General features: G+C 41.7%; 1 protein-coding gene across 3 annotated transcripts in view; it reads left to right on the top strand.

Moving 5' to 3' along the window:
• Window positions 1–26706, top strand: part of LOC122813109 (quinone oxidoreductase-like protein 2) — a 666821-nt gene that overhangs the window by 154688 nt on the left and 485427 nt on the right. For all 3 annotated transcript variants that reach the window (XM_044085237.1, XM_044085238.1, XM_044085236.1), the window contains exon 4: window positions 8324–8382. In XM_044085237.1, coding sequence (XP_043941172.1) covers window positions 8324–8382 — 59 coding nt within the window. The remainder of the gene's footprint in view (window positions 1–8323; window positions 8383–26706) is intronic.

The following is a 26706-nucleotide window of genomic DNA, read 5'->3' as shown; positions in this document are numbered from 1 at the left end:
ACCATAGGGACTAGGGACTCCATATTATTTAAGTAGGAGGTATGGGCTGAGTTCGGCATAGAGATGGCCTTCTAGTTCGCAAGGGATTTGTTAATAGTGAGCTGGATGTGGAGGAGTTCAGGTCATTGTCTTGTTTAACAAGTGTGGAGATTGTTTTTAAAAATATGGAGACACTAATGCCTTTAGTACCTACAGCTAATGTATTGTGCTGAATGTGTGGTACGCATTGAAACCCTGCACTGTCTTCTGGGAATTACTGAGATTTAGTTAAGATGCACATATCTGTTATGCACAAATGCAGGAGGAAGGTTATGAAGAAATGTGGGCAGATTGTACATCATTTTTCTATTCTTTACCATTTACCATTCGTTATGCTTTGTAAGACCTATAGGTTTGTTGTAACCCTGGACTGTACTGTTCATTGTAGATCCAATATACCAGAAAGGTAGACCATTATTTTAGCATGAATGTCTGGTTGTCATAAATGATAAGCATGTTTATTTATCATGACTCACACTGAGAGACATGGAATCATAAAATCAGTGTGGTTTCAGGTATCAGTGGAATCGTAAATCATTGTGGTTTCAGGTATCAGTGGAATCGTAAATCATTGTGGTTTCAGGTATCAGTGGAATCGTAAATCATTTTGGTTTCAGGTATCAGTGGAATTGTAAATCATTGTGGTTTCAGGTATCAGTGGAATTGTAAATCATTGTGGTTTCAGGTATCAGTGGAATCGTAAATCATTGTGGTTTCAGTTATCAGTGGAATCATAAATCATTGTGGTTTTGGATATCACTATCTACTATTCATTTTTGTATGTGAGACAGGGATAGTCTGTAATAATGCAAAAATTAGATTGTTCAACACACTAAAAAATGTATGTGCTCTGTATTCCTTTTGTGTTCTTAAAGCATAGCGCACACATTTTTCCTTGACTGGGAATTTAGCAAGAATAGATAGCAGAATCCATTCACATCTGATCACAGGTAGCAGTATGTGTTTCCTTCAGACCATGGGTTCTGGACAGATAAAATGAGAGTAGCCCATGAGTGGTGTGTGGCAGAAAGTGGAACTATGAAGGTAAAAAAAGGCAGAGTAAGTCACTATAAATGAGCATGCTTTTTATCATTAATTACTATGTAAAGCAATACAGTATTACTTTTTTCTATAATTTGTGTTGCATATCTGTCACAGCTTAGAATTACCCCCTCTTTGAAGGTATGAAGTATTTTTAACAGCTGATACAGTAGTCAATATTGTGTATAAGTAGCTGTCTATTTACAAACAATGCTATTGGCTTAGCAGGATGGACAAATGCCTTTGTCAAGAAGATCAGAAAGGTGAAGGTTCTATTCTCATAGCAGGCACTTGAGTTCATACTCTGTTCTGGTACTACAGTCTGCAGCAAGATGAGGTGCTTGAAGTGGTACCTATATAAAATATTAAACTGAGGCCTCATCTGCCTGACTTGGTAATATGAGTTGGGTTTTAGGTCTCATGGCAACTTTTAATGAAAAGTAGATAATTTTCACAAATTTCAACACAAATTTGGCAAACTCAGTATAAATTCCACCTGGATTCTCACATGAAACGGGACCGTAGGCTCTGTGAGGATTTGTGTGTTAATAAAATGCAAGTTTGACAGACAGGGTGATGTACTTATCCATCTTGGACCCCATTTCAGATGTAAAAATGTGGTTGAACCAAATTAAAAGGTATGGTCATATGCTTTCACATTAAAATCTTAGACAATCTTTTATTATTTGTACAGTTAATTTAACTAAAATATACTGTAGCAAAGATAAAAATAATTTATGAAAGTATTCTGCAACCTCTGTGATTTGTGTACTGGTAGGGCTAGGTTAAGATCAAAACAAAGAAACTGGATTGATGTATGATTGAAAGGTACAGTGCAGAGGTTTGTGATGAGAAGAGCACGGAATAAGGAAAATGACAAGTGTAGTGCACCACCCCATGTGTGGGGCCCTCCCTGGTAAAGTCCGATCATAAATCAGTCTTGTTTGAAGTAAAGATCTACCTGACCCACCCTCAGGAGCAAACAGGTTAAAAAAGTGTCTCCAAAGCAAATTATAGCCTACGGAGCGATGGCATCAATAGCAATGACCCCTATGCTGAGGTGTACACAGATGTCCTGTATAAACACCTATATAAATGTATAGACTCAGCTGTAGCAATGACCCCTATACTGAGGTGTACACAGATGTCCTGTATAAACACCTATATAAATGTATAGACTCAGCCATTCCGGAGTGGATCAAATTAAGATCCTCACGAAAATGTAAGCCATCCTGGTGGACATCCAGCATAAATAGGTTGACAATAAGAGAAAGAAACTGCTGTCAAAAAACAAGAGGGAACAGTCCCAGCAAAGGAAGAACTCCCTTCAAAGTATAAACAAGTAGGTTAGACATTTTGCAAAGTCCTCTAAAGCTAATTATGAAATTAATGTAGCATCCCTAGCTAAGGTAAATCACAAAGCATTCTTTAGCTACATCCAAAATCTAAAAGAGAAGGCCCAGCTTTGTGCTGAGCTAGCTGTGGACAGTGCTCCTTATACTGAACCTGAAGACATCGCCAACCTGCTAGTGGATAGCTTTGGCAAAAATTTTACCCTTCTGTTCCCACCAATCATATCCCATAACATACCTGTCACCAGTCCTCTGCCTAGTATCGCCAGAGAGCAGGTCATAGCTACACCCTCCAAAGCCAAAAATACAGCCTCTATGGGACCAGACAACATCCTAGGCTGTCTATTAAATTATCTAAAACTGGAGTTAGAGGAACTGCTGAGCATGCTGTTCAGTCTCAGCCTAAACACTGGCTTTGTCCCAGCTGAATGGAAAACAGCAACCGTAATCCCCTTGCACAAAGGGGGTCCCTCAACCGACTCCAGGAACTGTATACCCATAAGCCTAACTAGCCTTATCTGCAAGGCCATGGAGAGAATCATCATGGATCTTATCAACAAGGATATAGGTGACCTTCAAACTCTTGACCTGACCCAGTTTGGCTTTGTTAAGGGCAGATCTTGGCTGCTAAACCTGGTGGACTTCTTGGAGAATGTCACCAAAGCCCTGGATGAGGGCAGAACAGTTCACACTGCCTATCTTGACCTAGCCAAGGCCTTTGACACAATCTATCACTCAGGCATCATTGAGAAACTCACCCAACTGGGGATTAACCCTTACTTCACTAGATGGGTTTCCAACTGGCTCACAGAGCACATACAGTCAAAATTGGGGATGCCAACTCTATTAGCAGATCTGCTACCAGTGGTGTTCCACAGGGATCTGTGCTAGGCCCTTGCAGTTTGGCATCTATTTTTCAGAAGTCCAGGTGAAAATATATGGTCTATAGCTTACCAAGTGTGCTGATGACTGCAAACTGGTGCAGTCATCGAATCCCCCAAAGATGTTATCATACTACAAAATGGGCTTACACAGACAAATGAATGGTGTCAAAGCCACAGACTTAAACTAAAAGCAAAATAATGCATTATTATCCCCTTCTGCAAAGGAGAAAACCCTGCTAATTACAACATTAATAATCTCCCTCTACGTTGAAACCCAGTGGTGGATTTAGAAAAGTAAGTTGATAGCAGCCTTAATTTTGATCATCAGGTGTCCACAGTACTAATGAAGGCTTTCTTCACTGCACACCTCATAAGCAATAATATTGCATCCAAAGCTAAGGAGGTTATAACTCCCCTGTACTCTGCTCTCATCAGACCAGTAATAGAGTACAATGGTCCCTTCTCCCTTCTGTATGTATCTCACCAGACATCTGCAGCAACTGGAGAGACCTCTGAGGTTTCTCACCAAAAAAATTCAGGGCCTACAACACATGACCTACACAGGACAGAGTGAAGGCCCTATCACTTTACTCAGTATCATACAGACTGCTTAGAGACAACTTGTGCCTGGTCTACAGAGCAGTCTCAGACCCTGCCTTGATGAAGCTGCTGCATATCCGCAAATCCATTGGACAAGATTTACTCATTCTGAGGATCTTAACCTAGTCTGAGATTTTAACAGGCCATGCTGGAGAGACAGATATGTCTCCCAGAGGTTGCCACTCCTCTGAAACAAACTCCCAATTCCTGTACAACAGCGTTCCTCAGTAACCCTATTTAAACGTAACCGGGAGAATTGGATGGGAAACCATAAATTTACACCAGGGGTTTCATCTATGTCTCTTAGGGCAGCCAGTGCTGATCTTAGATTTGCGCACAAACATGGACTGTATATCTTAGTCCATAAGGGAACCAGGGTATAACATGGCTAGGCTTGTAGAGGCCTTAAGGGCAATAACCTGATAACCTCCTCTGATCCTATGTGGTCGGTATATTTTTTTTAATTTAATTTTTCTTCACAGTTGAACCATGCACAGAAGATTGCTGTAGCTTATGTGAGTTGCTGTGGATAGTGTGGTAATTATTTATGTAACTTTCCTTGTAGACTTCAGAGATGTGCACAGGAGGTTGCAGTAGCTTGTGTGGGCTGCTGAAGACAGTCTAGTCATTTTCTGTAACTTTCCTCACAAACTGCAGATGTGTGCACAGAAGGTCGCAGTGGCTTGTATGGGCCTGTGGGCAGTGTTATTGTATCTTTAACTTTCCTGAAAAATGTCATGGGAGTACATGGATGGTCACTGTAGCTTGTCTAGAGGAAGTGTACTATTTAGGAGCAACAAGTTGAAATGTATTACTGTGATTTATTTATTTTTTTCACTTTCCTCATAAGGAAACATCAGATACATACACAGGTGCCTGAATTTTTTTGGGAGTAGTGGTGGGAAGGCATGATGTTTATATTTGTCTGACAGCAACAGCTTGAAGTATGTTACTGTGTTCTGTGTTTAATTTCATCCCAGTCTGACATCAGATGGGTACACAGAAAGTGTCACTTTTAGGGTAGGGATGAGGACAGCTACTTGAAATATGTAACTATGGCCATGTGTGACTCACATTTTTCTCAACTGTACACAAGAAGGATGCACAAATTCAGACTGTTTTACTTTTGGGGATAGGCACGCACTCTTCCTAGATATGATTTATGTATCCTGGCAAACATTTGGTCTTAGTTGTGAATTGCTACTTTGTCTGCTTTGAACATTAAGCCCATGCACACAAGTTACTACTTCCGTGAATGTAAACAATAAGGCATGAGTTTTCTTTCCTTACTCATGATTTTTGTTCAGGTCATCATTAGATCAGAATGCTGGGGAAAAGGTACTCAAATGCATTTCAGAGCATCTACAATTCCATGGCTTCTCGGAGTATTCCTGGCTTAATTTATTTCCTTCACAGTTATTACAGTGCAGTCTTAGCTAGTTAAGATGCGTTGAAAGCAAACTCGATTAGGTCTGAATTTCTTTCCTTAGTCCTGATTCTTGTTCAGACAGTCATTGGATGAAAACGTTAAGGAATATATAAAATGCACAACAGAGCATGTAGGAACTCATGGCTTCATTTATTTCCTCCACAGTTATTACAGTGGAGTCTTGGCCAGTTAGGCTAGGTTAAGAGGATGTAGGATAAAAGTGAGGAGTTAGGCAAAATGTGAGAAAATGAAGGGAAAAAAGTAATATGGATGGTGTGAGAAGGCAAGGATGAGGGTAAAATGGGGTGACCCAAGGGAATGCTCAGAGGGGGAAGCAATGAAAAGGGGGGTATAGAGCTTCATCTAGTGATCCATTTCTCTTAAGGCGAGCCCTGACTGTCACAAAACATAAATTAATTGTTCTAAGTGATCTCAGTGTAGATTGGCATGGTCAGTACAATTTTCAACTTAAACAGAGCTTAAGACTATTACATTTTAGTTAATCACCTCAAAAGCTAGAGCTAACTCCATTTCAGGTACAGGATCACTCTTTTTAAGACATTGCTATTACTGGTGTCCAGCAAAAAGCAAAATCAGAGCAAGTCTTACCCATGCTCTGAATGACTGCTGTGCCATTGTTTCAGGAGGTGTCTCCATTGTACCAAACATCCTCTATTCACATTTCTCTAGAATTAGTTCCTGACATTGTGGAGTTCAGTCCTCATGGCAGAACTCAAACAAATTAGGTGGCCACCGCTGCTCAATCATAATAACCCTGTCTCATCTTTCAATTTCTGTAGCATTCTTCTAACCAAAATAATCTCTTCTCAGTTTTATTACCTGTAGCATGTCTTACTTAGTGTAAACACCAACGATCCTTGGATATGGAAAGATTATCACCATCAGTGCTTAATGCACAATGCAGGACTTGCCCAATAGTGATATGACAGTAATGTGCAGTTCAGAGATGCAATGTAGCCTCACGAGAAACACCTTATTAGCAGCCCATTATCATGGCTCTGAATGACACACTGAGCTGTCAGACATGAGTGTGCTAGTGCTTCAGCTACTAGCCAGTACATCGCGGTTGCATAGGCACCTCCCAACACACACACACACACACACACACACACACACACACACACACACACACACACACACACACACACACTCACACACACACACACACACTCACACACACTCTCTCTCTCTCTCTCTCTCTCTCTCTCTCAGAACTGCACAGTCACATGCCTCCCATAGCATGGCCAACCAGTCATGCAAACATATTTGCAGATATCCAGGCAGTTGCTTTCATGCTCTTACACACACAGACACACACAGACACACACACAAAAAACACACACACACTCTCTCTCTCACAGAACTGCACAGTCACATGCCTCCCATAGCATGACCAACCAGTCATGCAAACATATTTGCAGACATCCAGGCAGTTGCTTTCATGCTCTTACACACTCAGGTATGCGCACACACACACACATACACACACACACACACACACACACACACACACCTTCATGATACCAGCAGCAGTCCTGTTATGATGCCCAACCTATCTTTTGGAGTGAATGGATGTAAGCAGTCAAAAGACGGCATACACTATTCCTCCTCATGACAAAAATAACATTGTAGGGCAGTTGTCTAACTCATTCTACAACATTATTCTGGTGCTGGTGATATTTCCAGGGTTGGCCACATGGCTAATTAGCACTAACCATGCCCCATCCTACTATATTTGCATGTGTCTGCACTACAGCGAGTACCTGTGTAAAACCATAGTGGAAGAACAGTCTCTGATTTGCTCAGGCTTGCTGCATAGAGAAAACCTTCCAAGTAAAGGCTTCTGCAGTGTAGGTAACCCTTCTGAATCCCAGGACAAGTTGTGTATTTAACCAGATTATTTTTTTATAGTATGCACATTCATGTTTTAACTGGTAGGTTTAGTGAGACTCCAAAATGTTAGCATGCATTCAAAGGCTAGAATTTATATAGCACAGTCTTCCTAATTTTATTTTAAGATTTTCTTTTCTTTACTTTCTGGGGAGTATTATATTCAGTCCTGCCTGGCAACGGCACAGAACTTTACAGTGGGGTAAAGTGTAGAGGATATAAAAACTGTACATTGTAGATAATGTAAGAAGAGTAAAAGTTCTAATAAAAGTGTGCTCACATTGATCACGGATTATGGCACAGTGAAGAGCGTGAGTGGAAGGGAAGCCATGATTAATAGAAGTATTAGGAAGAGAGCTGTATGAAAGAGTTCAGAATGTGAGACTCCAGAACTGGGTGAGTGGACACAGCTGGTGGTACCATGACAGGAATCCTGTGGAGGTGCCTTTTAGCCCTTTGTTAAGGGCCCTGGTTCTCTTAAGGATGGACATGTTCGGCCCTATAGCAACACGTGTTGTTATAGGCTTTATTTACATTGCATACATACATAGCATCTTCTGTTGTTGTATACATACCAAATGTTTAATTTTCATCTGTTGCATTTTTATCTTTTAGCTTGCACTGTAGTTTTTGTATTTGTGGAGCTTCTTCTTGGGCCTGATAGAAAGTTCCTGGCTAAGAATATAAGTACATAGTTTTCTCTTTAGTTTGGATTTTTACGTGTTGTAGGTTTTCACATTAGGCCTGCTGGAACTTCCTAGTTAAAATAAATACACGGCCAACTAACTAAGTAAGCTTTATTTTAAGTGTGATGTCTTTGTTTTCCATTCTTCCTAAATGTCAGTGCTGACTTCACCTCCCCCCTTTTTATTTATTTAGTTTTGTTTTACCTACACTTTTTTTTGATAACAAACCCATATGAAAAATTGTTTCTGATGTTTGCTTCTTAAGTTTTGGAATTAAGTTAATCATAATTGTATTCTATTCAGCTTATTGCTAAGAAGTGACATTTAGACTTTACTGCATGGTGTAAACTTACTGTGCTATAATTTCTCTACTTTTTTCAGGAATGGAGTTTGCTGGGTATGTGACAGAAACTGGTACAAGTGTTGTATCAGTAAAGCAAGTAAGTACACCTGTGAAAATGAATTATTTTCATTTGTCATGTATTTAAAGTCGATAAAACCCGTGAGATATGGGTGCTCTTCTGTGGGGTGATCTCAGAATGTTGTCTCATTAAGATACCAAGCAAGAGTGTTGCAAAGGATGTTAAAACAGTGAATCTGAAGTAGTTAACTTCATTTATCTGCAACCTGTGGGTATTCGGATCCATATCGGATCCGAGCCGGCATATTTTTCAATCGTCTGCTCCAAGCTCCTCCCCTTACCCACAATCCCTCACATCTCCTAACTTCCTGCAGATCTCGTTTGCCGCTTCACGAATCACCATCGTGATCTCTTTAGCTCTAAGTTGGGTATCGTAAGTGAATAGTTTTTCATGTGCTTTTAGTGAGCGTGTGTGGTCGTTGGTTTACCTTATCCTCCCCTTCGCTGTTCATCTTTTTTTTTTGTGTTAAAAAAAAAAAAAAAGAGTTAATCTGGAAACAGTTGGGGGAACATTATCATTGCACATAACGGCTTGGGAGTCCATTAGTGTGGACTGTTGGGTGCTTCAAATAATATCCAGAGGCTACTCCATCCCGTTCATTAACCCTCCCATCCAACCAAAGCGCCTCCCGGATGTTCCACCCACTCAAAGGGAGGCGGCAGCGTAAGAGATTTCAAAGCTGCTTCGCAAACGAGCCATCGGACCGGTCCCCCCAGATCAGTCTGAATTAGGCATTTACTCTAGCTTCTTTTTAGTGCCAATAAAGACGGGGGACCTCAGGCCCATATTGGACCTGTCAACCCTGAACCTGGCTGTAGCCAAGCAGAAATTCCAGATGATCACCCTGCAGTCCATTCTACCTTATCTCCAAGAATGCGAATGGATGTGCTCGATAGACTTTCAGGACGCTTACTACCATATCAAAATTCGCAGAAGCTCCAGGAGATTCCTTCGCTTCCAGCTGGGAGCTAATCATTTCCAGTTCAGAGCCCTACCCTTTGGTCTCACCACAACCCCAGGGTGTTTACCAAGGTTATGGCAGTCGTAGCGGCTCACCTGAAGCTTCAGGGAATTCAGGTGTTTCCTTACCTAGACAATTGGCTCCTCGCTGCTGCCACCAAGCGTCTTCTTTGCATGGCCAGAGACTCCTCCTTGCATCTTGCAGTCAACGAGGGATTACCATCAATGTCTCCAAGTCCCTCTTGAACCCGATACAGATCTTGGAATTTATAGGGGCATGGCTGAACACCCTCCAATTGAAAGTCTTTCTAACTCGAGACAGGGTCCAGAGCCTACATGTATCAGCGATCCTTGGCCCCAGGCTGCCAATGGCGGGCGACGTTCTCCAAGCCCTAGGCTCCATGGCCGCAGCAATCTCGATCCTTCCTTGTGTGCGCCTTCACATGCGGGTTCTTCAGTGGACTCTTGCAGTACAGTGGTCTTGGCTAGACATCCCCATGGACTATCCAATTTGAATCAGCAAATCCTGCAAGGGTCTCTTCTCTGGTGGCTCCAGTCGCCGGAAATCTTGGCAGGGCAACCCTTCATAGCACCCACAGCCCAAGCCACAGTGACCACGGGCACCTCCCAGCTCGGGGGGAGGCACTATTTGGGGAGGACGGTCCAAGGCACGTGATCCCAGACTGAGACCATATTGCATATCAATGTTCTGGAGATGAGGGCAGTGCTTTTAGCGTTGCAAGCCTTTCACGCTCTTCTTCCCCCAGGGATGATTGCAGTTCAGTCAGACAACATGTCTGTTGTCTGGTACATCAACAAACAGGGGTGAACCAGATCTTACCCTCTCTGTCGCGAGGTTATGAGAGTGTGGGAGTGGGCGATCTCCACCAGTCGGTTTCTGATTGCAACGCACATCCCGGGATGCTCCAACATTTTAGCAGACAGATTAAGTCGGGCATTTCTAATGCCATACGAGTGGTCTCTGAAACAAACAATAGCGGAGGAGATCTTCTTTGCATAGGGTCAGCCTTGCTGCGATCTCTTTGCATCTCCTTCCAATGCGAAGTGCAGCGAGTTCTTCGCTCTGATCCCCTCACCATAGGACTCCCCCAGAGACACTCTACTCCCATGCTTGGCCTCCCGGGTTACTATATGCTTACTCCCCCCATTACCTCTCATTCTGAAGTTTCTTCAGAAAGCTTGCCGACTGGGGTGCAAAGTGGTCCTCATTGCCCCGTTCTAGCCTCGTCAGGTGTGGTTCCCCTTCCTGTGGTCTCATGCTCTAACTTCTCCTTGGATTCTGGATCCTTGCCCGGATCTCATCTCTCATCCCTCGGCAACCTGTCCTCCCAACCTGGACAGTCTCAAGCTGACGGCTTGGTTACTCCAGTTCCCCTGATTGCCAGGACTCCTGGTCTGTCATCTTCAGTAAAGACTATTCTAGTGGCATCCCACAAGGCTTCCACTAGGAAGATTTACCGCAGCAAATGGAAATGTTTCTCTATTTGGGCTTCTCAGAGGAATCTAGATCCCTTTACAGCCGGTTCCTGCAGTGTTGGAGATTTTGGCCAATATTTTCCAACAAGGGGCTAGTTCCTCCACGGTAAAAGTGCAACTGGTGGCCATCTCTAATTTTCATGTCGGCGAAAACATGAATGTTCTGGCCTCTTTGAGACTGTAAAGCTTTTCTGAAAGGCACCTTTCTTTTACGTCCTCTGGTCAAGCACTCAGTCCCTCCTTGGGACCTTACCCTAGTTCTGCAGGCGTTAGTTGCTCCTCCCTTTGAACCTGCAGCGTCAGTAGATTTGAAGCTCTTATCCTGGAAGACAGCTTTCCTAGTGGCCATTACTTTGGCTAGGAGAGTTTCTGAGATTCAAGCTTTATCCGCCCTGCCCCCTTATTTGATCTTTCATAAAGACAGGGTCTCGCTCCGCACAAACCCTTCCTTCTTACCGAAAATTGCTTCTGAATCAAACATTAATCAGAAGATTAACCTGCCTGTTTTCTTTCCAAATTTTCAGAACAAGGGAGAATATAAACTGCATTTGCTAGATGTTCATAGACAGCTTTGTTTCTATTTACACAGAACTAAACCCTTTCGTAAGTCTGACTAGTTATTCGTGTCCTTTTCTAGACCCTTTCTGGGCAAAGCCATATCCAAGGTCTCCTTAGCTAGATGGATTACACAGTGTGTACTACAAATCTATAAGGACAAAGGTCTGTCCCCGCCTGGTCCTGTTAAAGCTCATTCTACCAGATCTATGGCGACTTCTGCTGCTTTTTGATCTAGGGTTTCACTGGATGATGTCTGTGCGGCAGCGACCTGGGCAAGGTCACATACATTCATTTCTCATTATAAGTTGGATTTGATCTCTAGAGAGAGAGCATTCTTTGGCTCTGCGATGCTCAGGAATATCCTTCCATGAGGGCCTCCCAGGAGTTTTGGTAGCTGGGAACTGTGTCCCACAGGTTGCAGATAAATGAAGTTAACTAGTTCAGAAGTTATGTACTCACCAAAACGTTCCATCTGAGTAGTTATACTTCATTTTCTGCAACTGTCCCACCCTCCTTCCCCCGAACCTGTTCTAGGTTAGTGATGTTATTGAGTTGCTGATAGTTTGGATAGTGGCAAACTCGATCTGAGGGAAGGTAGGAGATGTGAGGGATTATGGGTAAGGGGAGGAGCTTGGAGCACATGCTTGAAAAAGTTGCCGGCTCGGATCCGAATACCCACAGGTTGCAGAAAATGAAGTATAACTACTCAGATGGAACGTTATGGGTGAGTACATAACTTATTTTTTTATGAAAATCAAACCCCAGTTTATATGATACAACACGTCTGTAATTAATTTTATTTAAAGCATTATGCTGAATTGTATTTTCTACATTGTGATTTCATACTTTCACACAAGGCTAATGACCACAGAGACCTTTTTAAGCCTAGCTAAGTACACAGTGAGACTCAAACCATGCACTTTTTGTTTGTGAGGTAAATAGCTTAACCATTATGCCAACCCCCCAACTTAAAGGACAGCTCTGAATGGCATGAGTTTAATACAGCATTCAGAAGACTGCAGTTATATTTCATAGGTGATTACTAATAGCCTGGGGGCTTTTTTAATCTAGTCATGCTTCCCCAGAATCAAACACTGTACCGTGTCTTTGAGCTAAATACCTTAACCATTATGCCAACATCGTTTTCTTTACACTATGTTTCACTTGTATTCTGCTTTTAATTGCAGATTTAAGCTATGAAAGAGACCACAGCTGTGTCTGTTGAGTGACACAGAAATCAAATGTTTCCTACATTGGCATTGTTGTGGTTTTAAACTCAACTGTTGTTCTAGTTGCCTGCCCGTTATGTTAATTGGACCACATATCTCCTTCCCTCTCCCCTTTCATTGGCTATTGTGAATAAACACAAGATTATCATTTTGTGAAATCACTCCTCTTCAACTGTCTAAATTTATTGGCCATCCCACTGAATTCCATAAATTCAGAATAAAACAATAAGTGAGAAGGTCACTGAAAAACCAATCAGTAAAAACAAAATGAAAACTCTAGCAAAGCTAAAACTTCCACTGAGTGACCTCCCAAACCTCTTGTATCAGAGGCATATGCGATATATGCAAATTACCCTTATGAACATCAGGTGTTTCAGCTAATTGGCAATTCTGAATGCCCATGACTTGTTTCATCATTTTAATGGACAATTTCAGGCCAGTAAAGCCAAACCCCACTGCAGTGACCCTAATGATGATGGAAATCAGCTGGGTATAACAGCCCTGTGTTTCTTATGCTTAGTCAACACTCTGCTTGTGCAGAGTGGACGAGGACGAGGTCATAAAAAGGCCAAAATATGCATATCCACAGCTTACTGGGGTTTGGCTTTATTGGCCTGAAATTGTTCATTAAAACGAAACAAGTCATGGGCATTCAGAATCGCCAATTAGCTGAAACACCTGATGTTCATAAGGGTCATTTGCATATATCCCATGTGCCTCTGATACAAGAGGTTTGGGAAGTCACTCAGTAGAAGTTTTAGCTTTGCTGGAGTTTTCATTTTGTTTTTACTGATAAAACCAGAATACAAAGTGCTCACTCCCTTCCAATCTGTATTATTCTTTTAAATTCAGTGGCTCTTCACTTACATAGCTAAAGCATAGTTACCCCCCTCCCTCTTCATTTCTAACTGCTTAGTGAGCACTGCAGCGCTTAGGATATTAACCCATTTTTCCATCTTAACCATGAAAATCTGCAGCATCTACTCCCAAGACCACCAATTATTGCAGAGCCCACATTCTGCCTCTCAGTAGTCATCTTGGGATTAGTGCTTTTGTTTTGCTCATGGTGAGAGAAGGAGCATATGGACATTATTTCCTGGAGACAGCTGATCATGGAAAGCCTAATAATAGATCTGTATGTACTAGCGTGGAATTTGTGCTTATATTTTGCTCCCTGTGAGAAAAGAAGCAGAGTGCATTAATTCCTGACTGTTTCTGATTGGTCAGTGAGTTTCTGTGCTTGACATTCCCTGATTGGTCTGGTTGTTGTTCAAGGCATCTACCAGGAAAAGGATACAACACGCCTACAAGATGCTTGCAGCATCCATGACAAGACTGTGGATCTCCAAGCAGGCTGTGGCTTCCTTCTCATTTTGGGATTGGTGCTAATGTTTTGCTTCTCATGAGAGAAGAAGCAAAGGAACATTGTATCCCCAGCAGTATGAAGCTGTGGTGAGACCAGCACTGGTAGTAGCCAGAGAGTAGCCATTCCCATGACTTCCCTCTTTCCATCATTCTTGACAAGCTAATTCTCTCCTTTCACTAAGTACTGCTTGATTTGTCCATAATTCATCAGGGTCTATTTATTGGTTTTTCCTCAAGTGTTTGGCAGTGACACCTTGAATGGCATGTTTCCTGCAAAGGTCAGTTGAAATTTCACCAGTACTTGATTGCACACAGGACATGAGGACGACTGTTTTGCAGTGATGAGCACTGCCGTCAGAGTTGCAAACCACATACTCCTGACACTGCTTTGTATTCTTGCTTCAGCTGTCTAATCAATAAAAAAGGGTCTCTTGCCATGGATATGAACTTTCCCACTATCTCTTGCCTGCTTGGTGGATATGGGCATCCTGAGGCAATGTAGGAATTGCCTCATGTTTACTGACAGCCAGTTAATTCTCAAACAACTGATATGGTATGTGAGAGATGTATTCACACAGTGTCACTAGAGGCTCTCACATAAAAGCACTCCTGATGTCAGTAAGGTTGTCAGTAGTACACACTCTGCACCCTTCACACACAATTCAAAGAAGACACATAGACCCACATATGCTGAGGCACTTAAACGTACCCTTCCTAAACCCCAAATATGAACTATGCATAGCAAATACCCTCAGCAACCCAGAATGCACTGTTTCAAAACAGCATCCACATCAATACATACAGCCACATCTACTATAGCCTCTACTTTTGAGTCCATAAAGCAAGCCACTACACCGACAACATTCTGGTCATTGGAGACTCCATTGTGAGACACACTGATGGCCCTCTCACCAGGCTGAGTAAGGAGAAAGTCAGTTGCTTATCAGGGGCTAGGGCCTACCACATTACTCATGCACTCAGGTCGCTGGACCACAAGTACCAGTATGACTCCTTCCTAGTCAGTGTGGGTGTAAATGACCTAAGACGTACCCCCCTATGAAAAGAGACCTCATGGGGTTTTCGGAATATGTGTCCCAGGCTGGTATGAACCTAGCATTGAGCAGCATTTTACCTTCTCCAAGGTTGATGTCACAATATGAACAAAAGATGACTGACTTTAATAATTGATTTCTTGTATCATTCTAAGAGGGTGCAGTATTTGTCAGCGTGGAAGGAGATGGTCAACAGACCACGCTGCTTTGCCAGAGGTGGTCTGCACCTCTCTCCTCTAGGCTTTCAAATATTAACTAAAACATTCTTTCCCCATAGTTCCTTTTAAGTTGATTCCAAACTGAAAGTGCTTCCAACATAGCAAATCAAAACTAATAAAATCTAAAGGTATTACTGCTCAGTGCTAGGAGTCTAAACAAAAAACTCCACTCCCTTGAAGCTCTTTTCACCCTAGAGAATGTTGACACCTGTGTGGTCACTGAGACATGGTTTAAAGCTGCGGAGAGCACACTGACAGTGCAAGGTTATAACGCCTTCCACACATTTAGACCAGCTACTACACAGGCAGTAATTAAAGGTGGAGGTGTCTCTATTTACATCAAAAATAAATATACCTCAAGGCTGGTCAAACAGGACAATACATTTGAGCTTCTCCATGTTCAAATCACCATATGTAAAATCCAATACCACTTCCTTGTAAGCTATAGGAACCCGTCTGTGACCCAGGAATATCCCATACCATGTATTTAAACTTATTGGAAACACTCACCATCCAACCCAGTACCATATTCATGGGTGACTTTAATTACACCACTATTAACTGGGAACCCTATATGACACCAAACATACAGGCACAGAGATTCCTGGATTTTGTAAATACAACCCCCCGAACCAGATTGTCAATACGCCAACCAGGGATGTAACCATACTGGATCTGGTCTTCACTATTATGGGAGAGTGTTGCACACCCCCTTGTGTAATGTCTTGTCAGTAAGGTCAGACCACTAAATGGTCTCCTTTGAAGTAAAAATAAAACCTGGAACCCCAACTAGGAGCTGTCATTAAATCCCACACTTAAACAAATGTACTCCAGGAAGGGCTGACACAGACAAGTAACTGGTGTCATAGCCATGGACTATAACCAAATGCTAAGAAATGCATAGTAGTATCCTTTGGGAAGTCATCCACCCTTGGTAGCTATTATATTGACAACACACCCCTAAGATTTGACCCAGTAGTCAGGGACTTGGGGACACACACAGAAATCTAGCTTTTGACCATCACGTCTACAGTAGTGTGGAAATCATTCTATGTTGCTCAACTTATAAATAAAGGTATGGCATCTAGGTCCAAGGAGGTCATTGTTCCACTGTATTCTGCATTCATCAGACCTATCATTGAGTACAATGCCCCATTTTGTATGTACCTATCCAGGCATGTCCATCAACTGGAATGTCCACATATGTTCCTTATTAAAATAATACAGGGCGTAAGTAGCATGTCCTATGCAGACCACCTCAAGGCCCTATCCATGTAGTTTGTCTCCTACAGGCTGTTGAGGGGAGAACTATGCTTGGCATAGAAGGCAGTGTTAGACTGCACTCTGGACCTCCTGCAAATCCACAAAACAAACAGCACCAAACTTACCCATTGTAAAGACTTAAACCTTGCTTATGATATAAATAGGATCTGCTAGAGAGACAGGTATGTATCCTAGACACTACCCCGTCTCTTGAACAGGCTCCCCATCCATGTGAAGCAGAGTTCCTCCCTAACCGTATTCAAGTGTAACTTGGACAATTAAATGGGGAACAGGAAATTCATCCCTGGTTTGGCACTGGTCTCTCTAATGGATGGAGGCAGCCTGTAATTGGTTCATCTCCCAGGCTTGTAACTGTTTAGTCTCTCAAGCTCCTGCTTACACTTATCAAGGGTACCAGAACTTGTCAGAGATTTGAGATTCATGGCTAGGCTTAAAAGGCCTTTGTGGTCATTAGCCTAGTAAACACCTGTACACCTATGAATATGTTTTTAGTGTAGTATTGCTGAAAATTTTAAGCATTTCTGTACTTTCATGGAAGCAGATAAGGATTACCACCATCTGATATTTCATCCAGTGTAACTTTCTTTTGTCCTTCATTCTTTTAACTTAAGCTTGGGATATATGAGAATTCAGTTAACTATCTACGTTGTTTTTTCTGATACAGCGGTGACTGTCCTTGACTTAAGGTACACAGTACTTCTAACAGTTGCTTAATTAGCAGACTTTTACAAGGAAGTTCTTTTAATTTATGTTTCATTTTGATTACATTTGAGTTTACAGTTAACTGAGTGATTAGTGTATTCCACTTGTCAGTATTTGACTGTTATAAATGTTTCATAAAACTAATTTACATTGTTAGTAGCACATCAGGTAGCATTATTAGGGCAGATATTAGTGAGATGGGATAGCTAGTGCATGGAGTAAATGAAGCTGGACTTGAAAAATGTAGTTGGAATAAAGTAAAAAGATATGAAAGCATACCTCCCATCCGTACTGAATTACTCGTTTTTTACCGAGTTTTGGGGTCCAAATGAAGGAGTGCCACGATTCCCACGTGGCACTCCTTCATTTCCAATTTTTTTGCTTTTTTTTTTAAATTTTCGCTCTGTTGGAACTGACGTCATCACGTGCGCAATTACGTCAGCTCTGTCAGGCTACCAGCCAGTCGGAATTGAGCTTAAGGAGCTCACGTCATCATTTCCGACTGGCCGAAATTGAATTGCGAGTGGGCGGGAATGGGGAAACAGCAGCACTTGTTTACGGCAGAAGAGAGGAACTTGTCTGCATGGGATAATGGCAGAATTGCAAAGCTGGAATGGCAGAGGAACTTGCGAGCAGGGATAATGGCAAAGCTGGAACAGCAGAAGAAGAGGAACTACTCATTTCAGGGGAAACAAGACTCAAGTAAGGAAAGGTGCGTGTGTGCGTGTGTGTGTGTGTGTGTGTGTGTGTGTGTGTGTGTGTGTGTGTGTGTGTGTGTGTGTGTGTGTGGTCTTGGAGTGACTTAGTGAACATAACATTTCATTGCAGCTTGAATAGGAAGCCATGCTTTCATGTATAAACCTGTGTTAGTCATGTATTTATGGAAGATGTAAAGTAAAGACTTTCAATAGAGGAGGTTACTCTGTCAATATTAAGGATTAAACTATGCACATGAAATGTATGTATTGTATGTGGTTAATGTTGCTAAGTAGAAGAACAAGAGAAAACAGCATTAAGTGGATATAATTTAATGCACTTTTTGGATGGGTGACTGATAATTCCCAAGAAGGTTATGTAAAATTATAAATACGTAACATTCTGTGGCCTTGGTAAGGGAATAGAAAGTGAATTGGTTGGTTGACTATGTGGAAGGAAAACTAATTGAGAACTAGCAAAGTGAATATGTGAAACTGAGTTGTGTTAATTGCTGTAAATGCCAAGCTGAGAATGGAAAAATAAAATAGAAATTGAGTTGCACTGTATGTTAATGGTCTTTTCAAATCTTTGTTGCAAACATGGCTTGTTGAGTTTCTAGTGAGCAGACTAGATGAAATGGCTGATGATAGCAAGGGCAGGATAGCGAGGCAAATTTAATATTTCACAATATTGTAAGAATAACAGATATATGGCTCATTGGTAGCATGCAAGGCCTGCACTCAATGTTCTCATTTAAGAAAAACAATGTCTTATGATTATAAAGGCCATCACATACACTGAGCACATTTTTGGTAAGCAGGTGATTTAAATAATCTTTGGAAATGCAATATAAACCTAAAGACTGGCAGTGATGGGAAAGATGAGAAACGATTTGCAGCGATGTATTTTTAAAAGATAATGTGTCAGCCATGAGGGTTTGTACACTGATTAGGGTCTAGAGGAAGTTGAATGGAATCATCAATTAAGGGTGAACATCACAAAATGAGAAGGTTGCTGCAAAGAGAATACTAACAATGTAACAGTTTAGGAAATGAGCCAAGTGTATTTCACATGCTTATGGGCAGTATGGGATGAATGAAGGTCAGAGCTTAGAAGATGATGTCTTCATTTTACTGTCTTTGATAAGATGCTTCCATTTACTCCTGCTGTCATTGGTAGATGCGGTACTCGATATAAGCAAGATTAACATATGAACTTAGTTTATGGGAAATGCTCTGATAAAGAAAAACTACTAGAACATAATGCTCTGTGTTACAGTAGCACCAAATTAAGAACAATGTGTTATCAAGATGAAATGTGATTTTTTTTATTGATTACGGTAACAGGAATAGTAAGAGACTGTTATTGATATTTGTTTTCGGAAGATTTTACATATGTTTCTTTTTAACACTGTGATTGGTAAAGAAGGATTTTTTTTTTTAATGTTGACCTTGCAGTGATTAATCAATTCAGTATAACATTTTTTTGTAGTGATAGTTTATCTATCAGGACATAAGTATTTCCTGGTGAGTTTCCTAAGCATACATACCTAATGCATGAATGACCACTAAACAACATTTTTCAATGGATTATTTCTCTCTGAGTCACACCAAGAAATAGACTTCTTTGCTAATCATCTCAAATTTCAAGTACAATATTTCTAAATTTAGATGCTTCCTCTATTTTTGGATTCAGAAACTAATGAATTCTTTCCGTCCACCCCCAGTTAAGTCAAAAAGTAAAGGCAGACACCTCTTCTGCAGCTCCTAACAGAAGGCTTGTATGTTTCTTGTTTTGTGTGCAAGGGGCCAATGATTTGAAAACAGCCCAAAGGTAATCTTTATCCACCACTGGCCAGATGCATTTTCTTTGGATGTGGAGTTGGTTTCAATGCTGATGTTCATCATGTTTCACTGTTGCAGTCATTACATTTGGGTAATCTGCTGGCAGGTTGCCTTCAGTCGGCCTGATTAACAAAGTCTTGGGTCCTGCGTCAGTTGCTGTCCCTCCTTCCATGACATTAGGTTGTCAGGGATATAAAACATGCAGCCGACACCATTACATCAGTCTTTCTTGCCGCGCGGTACCCGAAGTAGAAGCAGTTCGCAAGTGCCGGTCGGCCGACTCCTGAAATTTTCATTTTCGAGTTTCAGAACCAAAGTCTTCAACTAAAAGCTAAGTACCTCGTTGGGGAAACTTTTTCTTGCTCCTTACCGATGTCAGTAAAAGTTAATAGTTGTATTACTTGTGGGAAGCAAATACCTCATAAGGATTTTCATTTGTACTGTATTCCTTGCCTAGGCCCTGACCACAATGTACCTTGCTGTCGGTTTTGTGCTTTGTTTAATCAGCGCACTATCCATTGTCGGTACATTTTTGCTTCAAAATATTTTGGTTCTCGAAATGACGTCAGTTAGCCGTCTGACTACCAGAATACCGGAAAAATGCAAAGAAAAGGACAGAGACAGGCCGTTGAGGTCCAAAACTGCTGATGTCGCTTTTCCTAAGCCAGTCGCCAGTTCGCCGGTACTGAGTGAGGCGCTTTCACAGCCCCTGATACCCGCTACTTCTGATTTGCAGGCCTTTACTGAGACCCATTTGGAGTTCGGTATGCCACGAGATGCTTCACATATGGAACCCACAGATGTCTCTACCTTGGATGGGTCCAGAGCCGCTGAGCAGGCACCAGCTTCTGAAGGTATTCTCAGGCCTACAGACTTGCATATTAAAAGGACTCTGTTTCTTCTGACTCTTCTAATGATCTGGATAGGTCTGGAGCCACTGAGCAGGCACCAGCTTCTGAGGGTGTATTCAGGCCTACAGACTTGCATATTAAACGGACTCTGTTTCTTCTGGCTCTTCTAATGATCTGGATTTGTCCATACCTACTTATGAGGACACTGATGCAGAGGATTCCATTCCCTCTGCTTCTCCACCTGAGGCTTTCTCTTTTGGAGAAACTTTACATACCTTAAGGGAGCATTTCCACTGGGAAAGTCAGGATTTCTCTGAATCCAAAAAGAGGCTTAGGGATTTCCTCCTTCTTCCTCAGCATAGGCCTTTGGCTATTCTTCCTGTACTAGATATTGTTGATGTGTTTTCGGAATCAAGTATGGCCCCTGATTCCCTGCCTCCAGCCCCTAGCAAACCAGACAGGTACTACAGGGTTCCTGAGTCCCACAAATTCCTTTTCAAAAATCCTGTTGCGGATCCTGAAACCATTTCTCAGGGGCCCAAGGGCATTAAGGCTTCTACTGCTAAAAATCCTACCCCTTCTGGTAGAGACTCCAGGGTGCTGGATAGATGGGATAAAAAGGTTTATACTTCTGAAACCCTAGTAATCAGGGTTTTAAACTGTCAATTTCATATGCTAAAACATCAACAGCATATCATGGGACTGCTTAAACAGAAAATGATGTTGATTTTGACTGTGTGGAGAATAAAGATTTGCAGGATTTATTGCATTCAGCTGAACAAGTTGGCAAACATACTTTGCAATGTGGTTTTGATTCTTTAGAAGCCTCTTGTAGGGCTGCTGTTACTGGGTCTGTGCTTAGAAGGCAGCCTTGGCTTAAGGAGCAATCTCTGCCTGATCATGTTAAAGCAAAATTTTTGGATGCTCCTTTCCAGCAGGACTGCCCATTTGGCAATAAGGCTGAAGAAGTCATTAAAAGATGGAAGATAAAGCTAAATCTATGCAAACTATGAAAGATTTCTTACAAGTGCAACCTCCTAGATTTAGTAGGCATTGGCCTACTAAGAACTGGTCCTTTCCAGCTCCTTCCAGAGCCACTATGGCCAAACCCAGACATTCCAAAAGCGCCAGGTTTCAGTCCCAAGGGACTTTCAGAACTAAGCAATGGGGTGCTTCCACTTCCAAATCTGGCAACAACAAGGCACCACCCTATGGTAAACAGTCTCAATGACTTCACTTTGAAATTACCAAGCACTTGCCTCTTAGCCACCCCTTTCGGGGGAAAACTGTCTCTTCATTCAATAAACTGGCAACTTATAACCCAGGACAAATGGATTTTAAATATAGTGTCCCAGGGATACAGATTTTATTTCCACACACTGCCAACTCCAAACGGGTGGCCAGACCTGCCCCCAAACCAGTGGATAGAGGCACAGAAACATGTACTTTCCCTCCTAAACATGGGGGCTATTCAACTAGTACCAGAAGAGGAAAAGGTACAAGGTTTCTATTCCAGACCTTTCCTGGTACCCAGAAAAGACAAGTCATGGCGTCCAATTCTGGACCTTTCTACTCTAAACACCTTCTGGACATTCCAAAATTCAAGATGCTGACTCTTCACTAATTACTTCCTATGCTAGGCAAGGATGCCTGGTTGGCAACTCTGGACTTAAGAGGCTTACCTGCATATCCCAATCAGGGAATCTTACAGAAGATTCCTACGCTTCAAAGCAGGCTGCATGCATTATCAGTTCTCTGTACTGCCCTTTGGCTTGTCTACTGCACCCCAGGTATTCACAAAGTGCCTGGCTCCAGTAATTGCATTTTGCAGGCAAAGAAATATTCAAATATATCCATACCTGGACAATTGTCTAATTCAGGCAGAAAACCAGGCCATTCTTCTAAAACATCTGGCATTTGTAAAAAGAGTTCTAACTTGTCTAGGATACACCATAAACGAAAAGAAATCTCAACTGGTACCCTCTCAAAAGATTACATTCCTGGGTGCAAGCCTGAATACAACTGCCAAGATGGCTTTCCTTACGCTAGAAAAGAAAATTCATTTGGTGACTTACTTCAAACAGGTGGCCACAAAAACCCTGCTATTTGCAAGGCAAATACTGCAAGCCTTGGGGTTCATGGCCTCCTGCATTCTTCTAATTCCATATGCAAGACTGCTTATGAGGAAACTTCAGTGGTTCTTAAAAAGTTTATGGAGTCAACATTGTCACAGCCTGGAAAGAATGATTCCTATCATACCTTGCCTATGCCTAGAGTTCCTATGGTGGGCAGAGGCCTGCTACCAAAACAAGGGACTGCCATTCACACCACCCCCTGCCGCCCAAACCCTAACTACAGACGCATCAGACTATGCATGGGGGGCTCATGTGGCAGGGAAGCACATTCAGGGCAAATGGAGCCCAAATCAAATGCACCTTCATATCAATCAAAAAGAAATGCTAGCTGTACAGAATGCACTGACAGCCTTTAAGGACTACCTTCATCCAGGACAATTACTGATAAAGACGGACAACACCACGGTTATGTGGTACATAAACAAACAGGGGGTTACACATTCCTACCCCCTCTGCAGACTAGCCATGGCACTGTGGAACACAGCCTTGAGCTACCAAGTACAACTACAAGCTCAATTCCTGCCAGGAAAACAGAATGTTCTGTCAGATGAACTAAGCAGAAATCTCATGGACCCACACGAATGGAAACACCACGGATTTTCAATATGTTGACACGCAAATGTGGGAGCCCAGACATAGATCTTTTTGCCTCACCCCAGAACTACCAGTTGGACAAATTTTGCACAAGAACTCATCACAAAAAAGCCTGGAAAGTGGATGCTTTGCCCTTCAGTTGGAAAAACCTATCAGTCTATGCTTTTCCCCCTCTGCCTTTGCTCTCCAAAGTTCTGCTAAAAGTCAAACAGGACAAACAAAAAATGATTTTGATTGCTCCGGACTGGCCTCGCCAACACTGGTACCCACTCCTGCGCAGTGTGTCACACATTTCTCCGTGGCACCTGCCTCAGACACCTTCCTTACTGTCTCAGCAGGAGAACCAAAATCTGCACCCTCGCCTCCAAACATTGAATCTTGTAGCTTGGCTAATAACTTAAATTCCCCCTTAGCATCCCTCAGCAAACCTGTGATGGATGTCATTTTGGAGGCGAGAAGACCTAGTACTAGAAAATCTTATGCTGACAATTGGAAAAGATTCTGTGCCTGGAATCAATCTCAAGGGATAAGCACAGCAGTGCCCAATTTACCTCAGATTTTGCAATACTTAACTGAGATGTTTCACAAGGGCCTGTCTTTTTCTTCCATAAAAATCCATGCCTCAGCCATTATAGCTCATTACAACACAGACCCCCCCCCTTCTCTCATTCTCTTCTAAAGCAGTATCACAGAGGGGCCAAAAACTTGAGACCACCCAGGAGAGCTCCAACCCCTGCCTTGGACCTTAACTTTGTATTAGAGAAACTCACTGTACCTCCATTCGAGCCAGCTGCAACTGTAGACTTAAAATTTCTTTCCTGGAAAACAGCCTTCCTTTTAGCAATCACTTCAGCTAGAAGGATATCTGAATTACATGCCCTTATGGCAGTGGAGCCTTTCATCATCTTTCATGCGGACAGGGTGTTACTCAGGACCAATCCATCATTCATGCCCAAGGTGGTATTCAGTGTAGCTCTTAATCAGTCCATTCATTTGCCAACTTTCTTTCCCAACCCACAGAACAAGGGAGAGCGGATACTGCATTCATTGGATGTGCACAGACAACTTAAATTCTACTTGGACAGGACTAAATCTCAAAGAAAATCTGAACTGCTGGTAGCATTTGATGCAGGGGCTAAGCAATGGGGTGCTTCTATTTCAAAGCAAACTATTTCTAAATGGATAAGCCATTGCATTCATTTCTGTTATAAGCACCATGGAAAACCTATCCCCCAGGGGATCAGATCTCATTCCACCAGGGCTGCATCTATTTTAGCAGCCTTTCTCAGAGGTGTTCCTATCAGGGATATTCTAGAAGCTGCTACCTGGAGTTCAGTTCATACTTTCACCAAGCATTATCACTTACTAACTTTCTCTAAATCCAGAGCTGGCTTTGCCACTGCTGTTTTGCAGGGCCTTATAGCTGTTCCTTATGCTGTATAAATCCATCCTCCCAACCTTAGCTTTGGGAATCTACCCAGATATAATGACTGCAGCAGTGAAACACGATGAACATAGTACACTTGTGTACACTTAATATAAATGTAGATGTTCGAGTGTATTCACTGTTGCAGTCCTGGTTACCCTCCCTCCAGCCCCCTGTTTTTCTTTTACTATACCTCTTCTTTCTTTTGCTATGCTTAAAAGCCTTTTTGGTGTATTTACTTTTGTTTGGAGGTATATTTTTGTGTTTCTAATTTTTTATGTATATATATATATATATATATATATATATATATATATATATATGTATGTGTGTGTGTGTGTTTTGCTCCCCATTTGGGGGCACCTGACATCTGGGGCAAAAAAAACTGATGTAATGGCGACGTCTGCGTGTTTTATACCCCTGACGACCTGACGTTATGGAAGAAGGAACAGTAACCGACGCAGGACCCAAGACTTTGTTAATCAGGCTGGCTGAGGGCAAACTGCCAGCAGATTATCCAAATGTAATGATTGCAACAGTGAATACACTCGAACATCTACATTTATGGTAAGTGCACACAACTCTACGTTTCAATGAATGTGAGTTTCAAGGGCAGAGAAGTTTTAATGTCAAGCTTATTTTCATTGTGAGACAGTATTGCTTTGTTTACCAGATGATGTCTGTTAGTGTTTTTGCATTGTTGTGCTGTAAAAATAAAATCCAAATAATCATTGCAGAAGTAAAGCAGTAGGCATACATTAGTGTTTATGGTAAATGGGGCGAAATAGCCAGGTAATGGGACATTGGAATGGCTGCAGGGGGACTCTGGTGCCATATTTTGGTAGTCTGTTCTTCAGTTTGCATTTGAAAGTTGGTATCCCACAATTCCATTGGAGTGGGTGGGGTTACATAATTATGTATGCAAATTAGATATTAATCAGCATACAGATTTGTACCTATTTTTCTTGGGCCTTGTCCAGATTTTTGATGTTTCCAGGTTGAGAGTATGTATGGAAGAAAAGTAACATGAGGTAATTTGGCAGAAGCCATATAATTCAAGAAAAGTGGTAAGGGAAAACTTGCAAGTATTTGGATAATATGCATGAGTAGCAGCTAAATGGTTGTTTTGACAATAATTCTAGTGCATAAAAATCCTTATTGCAAAGGCTTGGGGAACAACAAGTGGAAAGGACAGCGGCAAAGCTCAAGGATTCCATGACAAGAGGGTTAACTAGAAATCCTGGAAAAATATTGTTGCTATTCTGGCAGTTTTATGAACATTTAGATTTATTTATTTATTTATTTCACATTTGTTGACTGGACTAATCTAGCTGGATATATGTCCATTTTCAGTTGAGGCCCGGGGAGAAAAGCTCCACATAAAACAGATAAAGAAACAGAACTTTAAACTTTAGTTACAGAACATTAATGTTACAAATAGCTTGCCAGATAAAAACAGGTGTTACAAGGCAATTCCATGGAATACAGTAGAAACATGTAGAACAAACATGAGTTAAGATAAACTTTTTTTTTCTTTTTTTGAGATATAGAGCAGAGAAGTGGAGAAACTGGGAATAGACACAATTGGAATTATTTTTGGAAAATGTAGATATAATACAAAGCCGGATGAGGTGGAATATCAACAATTAACATTTGGGATGGATAAATAGGAAAAATAACTGTGACACATAATCAAGCAACGGAAATCTCGAGAAATGGATATAATTCCTGTTGAAATTTGGAATTTAAGAGGAGAGAGGTTGTTGAAAATCTGAAAATCATTGTTTACAGTGATTTGTTGATGTTTTTAAATATACCTCAGCACTACAGCATAGCATGCAGTACATAAACTCCCAAACATCACCTTCCCCCATCAGGAGATGTTTTGGTTTTTCTATTCCTAAATAAAATTAGTTTTAAAATTTGCAGTT

This window comes from Protopterus annectens, chromosome 10.part0 (genome assembly GCF_019279795.1).
Source record: "Protopterus annectens isolate FY-2018-M chromosome 10.part0, PAN1.0, whole genome shotgun sequence".
Classification (NCBI taxonomy): domain Eukaryota; kingdom Metazoa; phylum Chordata; order Ceratodontiformes; family Protopteridae; genus Protopterus; species Protopterus annectens.
The sequence above is the reverse complement of the archived record's forward strand: the minus strand, read 5'-3'. Positions and strand labels throughout refer to the sequence as shown.